This window comes from Seriola lalandi, unplaced genomic scaffold (assembly GCF_002814215.2).
Source record: "Seriola lalandi dorsalis isolate HSWRI2012SDOR001 ecotype SW California unplaced genomic scaffold, Sedor1 jcf7180002054736, whole genome shotgun sequence".
NCBI lineage: Eukaryota > Metazoa > Chordata > Actinopteri > Carangiformes > Carangidae > Seriola > Seriola lalandi.
Window position 1 is genome coordinate 1,663,766 of NW_019525289.1, and position 4,395 is coordinate 1,668,160.

The following is a 4,395-nucleotide window of genomic DNA, read 5'->3' on the forward strand; positions in this document are numbered from 1 at the left end:
AGGAGAAGCTGGAGCAGGAGATCACTGAGCTGAAGAGGAAAGACGCTGAGCTGATGCAGCTCTCACACACAGAGGATCACACCCAGTTTCTACACAACTACCCCTCACTGTCACGACTCAGTGAATCTACTGACTCATCCAGCATCAATATCCGTCCTCTGAGCTACTTTGAGGACGTGACAGCAGCTGTGTCACAGCTCAGAGATAAACTACAAGAGATTCTGACATGGACAAACATCTCACTGACAGTGACTGAAGTGGATGTTTCACTGTCACAAGCAGAGCCAAAGACCAGAGCTGAATTCTTAGATTATTCACAGGAAATCACACTGGATCCAAACACAGCAAACGGACATTTGTTATTATCTGAGGGAAACAGAAAAGCGACACGTAGTCAACAACAGTCTTATTCTAGTCACCCAGACAGATTCACTTCATATTTTCAGGTCCTGAGTAGAGAGAGTCTGGCTGCACGTTGTTACTGGGAGGTGGAGAGGAGAGGAGGAGTTTATGTAGCAGTTGCATACAAGAATATCAGCAGAGCAGGGAGCTCGGATGAATGTATATTTGGATACAATGACAAATCTTGGGCGTTATACTGTGATCAAAACAGTTATACATTCTTTTACAACAATATCAGAACTCCAGTCTCAGGTCCTCAGTCCTCCAGAGTAGGAGTTTACCTGGATCACAGAGCAGGTGTTCTGTCCTTCTACAGCGTCTCTGAAACCAGGACTCTCATCCACAGAGTCCAGACCACATTCACTCAGCCTCTCTACGCTGGAGTTCGGCTTTACAGGAATAATGGAGACACAGCTGAGTTCTGTAAACTCAAATAGACAAATGTCATTTACCTTGCAGTTGGTTAAAATCTGTATTTTAATTCATCAGTTTATTTGAACTTCCATCATTGCCTCTAAAAGCTCATTGCTGTTGTGTTTTTGCACTGCACACAGATCACCTGTCAATCAAACATTATGGGAGGGGCTTTGACCTCTTCTCATCTATTGTTGTGTTGATGTTTGAGTTTCTTTAGGTGCAGCTGGAGCCATGGAGGATATCACTGCTCAGGTTGATTTTTTTCTTCACCTGAACTCACATTTCTCCACATGAAAATATAAACTTCTATTTGCTCTAAATGTTTGTTGAATATTAGTGTTGATGTATTGAAACAAATTGGTTGTGTGGATGAAGTAAATCTGCTCCTGAAATCACAGAACAAGAGTCATTTAACACCAAGCACCCCATTGTCCTAGTGTTTTCTTTCACACGTCCATGAGCGGTGACTTTAGTGCTTGGAGGAGACTCCAAATACACACCATGTATGAACCAAAGCAAGGTGTTTTTTACCTTCAGTTAAACGGCTTGAGTTTAATTTTGTTATGTAATGACAAAGTAGAAGTAAAACATGACTATAAGCAAGGCGAGTGCATCTCCAGTCCCATCATTCATGTAGGTTTTCTTCAGAGTCAGGTTCCCTCTTCAGGACACTGTGACTGTCTCTCCCCAGTGTCCTCACATGTTTCCACTAAAACAAGTTCATGTGACGTTTCCTGTGTCTCCATCTCAACTGTTTTCCACACACACACCATCTTCCATTTAAAAACCTCCTTCAAACAGTCCTTTGGCCTTCTTTAAATTCACTTGCTTCCACCCTGGCAGATGTTCATATTCCTCTCTCTTCATGTCCAAAGCTTTCTGTAACAGAGGAGACAAACAAAGAGTTCATTAATACACATTTTAAAGAAGACACAGAGTTGAAATAGTTGATGTGAATGTTTTAAAGGAAGGTCCTGATGTTTGAGTGTTGACGTGAGGTGAAACAAGCCATGAAGTGTTTATTAGGTAAAAGGTTTTTTAAAGAAACTGTCCGAAAGCTTTACTCAGTGTTTTTTTTTTAATTGCGAATGGACATTGACTATGTCTGAGATAAATCCATTGTAATGATTTATATTCTGATAATTAGTCTAATGCATGAACTCAATAAACCAAAATGCAATGCAGGACCAGTGTGCTGGTTCAGTACTCCTGTGCTCCTGTAACAGTGGCAGCTCTGCTCCCAGGACACAGGCTTACATCTCCATCTAGTGGTCTTAGTGAATAATACCAGGCTCCTGCAGAAGTGGAGCTCTTGGAGGTAGTCGACACTTGCCTTGTAGGGACCTGTGCAGGCCCAGAGGCCACAAGATCAGCAGGCCCCTGTGCCAGAGCCTCTGTCTGAAGTGACTGGAAACATTTCTTGTGATAGGAAATCAATCAAATGAGCATAAAGACACTCAAATCGACAACAAACAAAAAATACACACTGAACCACAAAGAGATGCAAAGCGCATATTCGGAGAGAGGGGCGGCTTATGGGTCTTTAGCAACAGTAGTTTTCCCAAAAGCCTTGAATCTCATATGAAATTTATAATATAACTTCAGCTTGGTGTCATTTCCTCTCAGTCTCTCTGCCTGGACCGGCAAATCAGTGGAGCTCTATTAGTACTGTACTGGGCTAATAACCATTTATAGGTCGCCTGAACCTGCAGAGCATTCGGGCTGTGAAACAGTCTGACTCACATCAGACTGATCTATGAACACGATGAAGACTGGACCAACAGCACAGACCAGTCTGACATATCTCTGTGAAACTGGGCCCAGGGGGCTGGATTTTAAACACTGTGATGATGATGATGATGATGATGATGATGGTGGTGATGATGAAGATGCATTTTAAATTCATCACATTTCATTCCCATCCAACCTGTAAAGAGATAACTGGTGTCATTTCTTTACCACTGAGTTTATTGTAATCATTCAGTCCATTTGCTGTTCACAGCATAGTTGCTATTTTCTACATGTAGGCTGTAATCAGTCTGCAGTTATCTTCATTAGTCCTGTACAGTCACTGGAACAGCCAACTCATGTGTTACAGGTGGTAATAGTGAGGAATATGGAGTAATGAACAATATATACTAAATAAGTGAAAGATTACAAGGTTCCTTCATTTAGTATTTGACACAGGGTTGTAGAATAAGATGAGACTCCACCATGAAAAATACTTTTATTTTCATGACGTCTTATTTATTCACTCAGTTACTGTGAATCATTTTAGTTTTGGTGAGAGAACAACAACTAGCACTTCTCCATATACATCATAGTAAATATCCAGGCAGAGATTAAATAAATGAATAACGATAAACATTTACATAGATAATAACATTGTTGATGTTGAGACCTTAGACTCTGTCATATTTTTGAAAAGAAGTTTATTCAGTTAGAACAAATGAGAGTGAGTGCTGTCTCCAGCAACATGAACTTGTACTTTACTTGAGTAAGCTTCTTCTGTTTTCTGCTCCTTTATACTTCTACTCCTCGACATTATAGGTGGAAATACTTTACTTTTTACTCCACTACAATAACAGCTACACTCTCTTTTCCGATTAACACAACCCCGACAACCCTCTCTGTTCTTCCTGCTCTCAAACACAGCAAGCTCCACCCTGTGCTCTTATTTCCTGGTTCCCTCCCCTTCAGATCTACAGTTTGAAGATGGGTGGAACCAACATGTGGTGAAGTGCAAGAGCTGACAGGCCCCGTTCACTGCAGAGACACATGTTGTTCCGATCAGAGCTCAAACTAGTTTCAGTTCTTAGAAAGTGAAACTCAGACAGTCGTTGACACTGAGAGGTGACATGGCGCAGAAAGGAGTTCAGCTGGACCGGGAAATCTTGTCTTGTTCGATCTGTCTGGATCTACTGAAGGATCCGGTGACTATTCCCTGTGGACACAGCTACTGCATGAACTGTATTAAAACCCACTGGGATGAAGGGGATGAGAAGAAAATCCACAGCTGCCCTCAGTGTAGGCAGACCTTCACACCGAGGCCTGTCCTGGTGAAAAGCACCATGTTAGCAGTTTTAGTGGAGGAGCTGAAGAAGACTGGACTCCAAGCTGCTCCTGCTGATCACTGCTATGCTGGACCTGAAGATGTGGCCTGTGATGTCTGCACTGGGAGAAAACTGAAAGCCTTCAAATCCTGTTTGATGTGTTTGGCTTCTTACTGTGAGAAACATCTGCAACCTCATTATGATGTAGCTCCGTTAAAGAAACACAAGCTGGTGGAGCCCTCCAAGAAGCTCCAGGAGAACATCTGCTCTCGTCATGATGAGGTGATGAAGATGTTCTGCCGCACTCATCAGCAGTGTATGTGTTATCTCTGCCCTGTGGATGAACATAAAGGCCACGACACAGTCTCAGCTGCAGCAGAAAGGACTGAGAGGCAGAGAGAGCTCCAGCTGAGTCGACAAAAAATCCAGCAGAGAATCCAGGACAGAGAGAAAGATGTGAAGGTGCTTCAACAGGAGGTGGAGGCCATCAATGGCTCTGCTGATAAAGCAGTGGAGGACAGTG

General features: G+C 42.6%; 1 protein-coding gene and 1 pseudogene across 1 annotated transcript in view; both read left to right on the forward strand.

Annotated features, from left to right (window-relative positions):
• The window catches only part of LOC111668424 (tripartite motif-containing protein 16-like), a 1,508-nt gene extending 266 nt beyond the window's left edge, over positions 1–1,242 (forward strand). The window contains exon 2 of the mRNA XM_087178814.1: positions 3–1,242. Within this exon, the coding sequence (XP_087034940.1) occupies positions 3–839 (837 nt within the window). The 3' untranslated portion in view covers positions 840–1,242. The remainder of the gene's footprint in view (positions 1–2) is intronic.
• Positions 1,243–3,247: 2,005 nt separating this feature from the next.
• LOC111668436 (tripartite motif-containing protein 16-like) overlaps positions 3,248–4,395 on the forward strand; it is a 2,668-nt pseudogene continuing 1,520 nt past the window's right edge.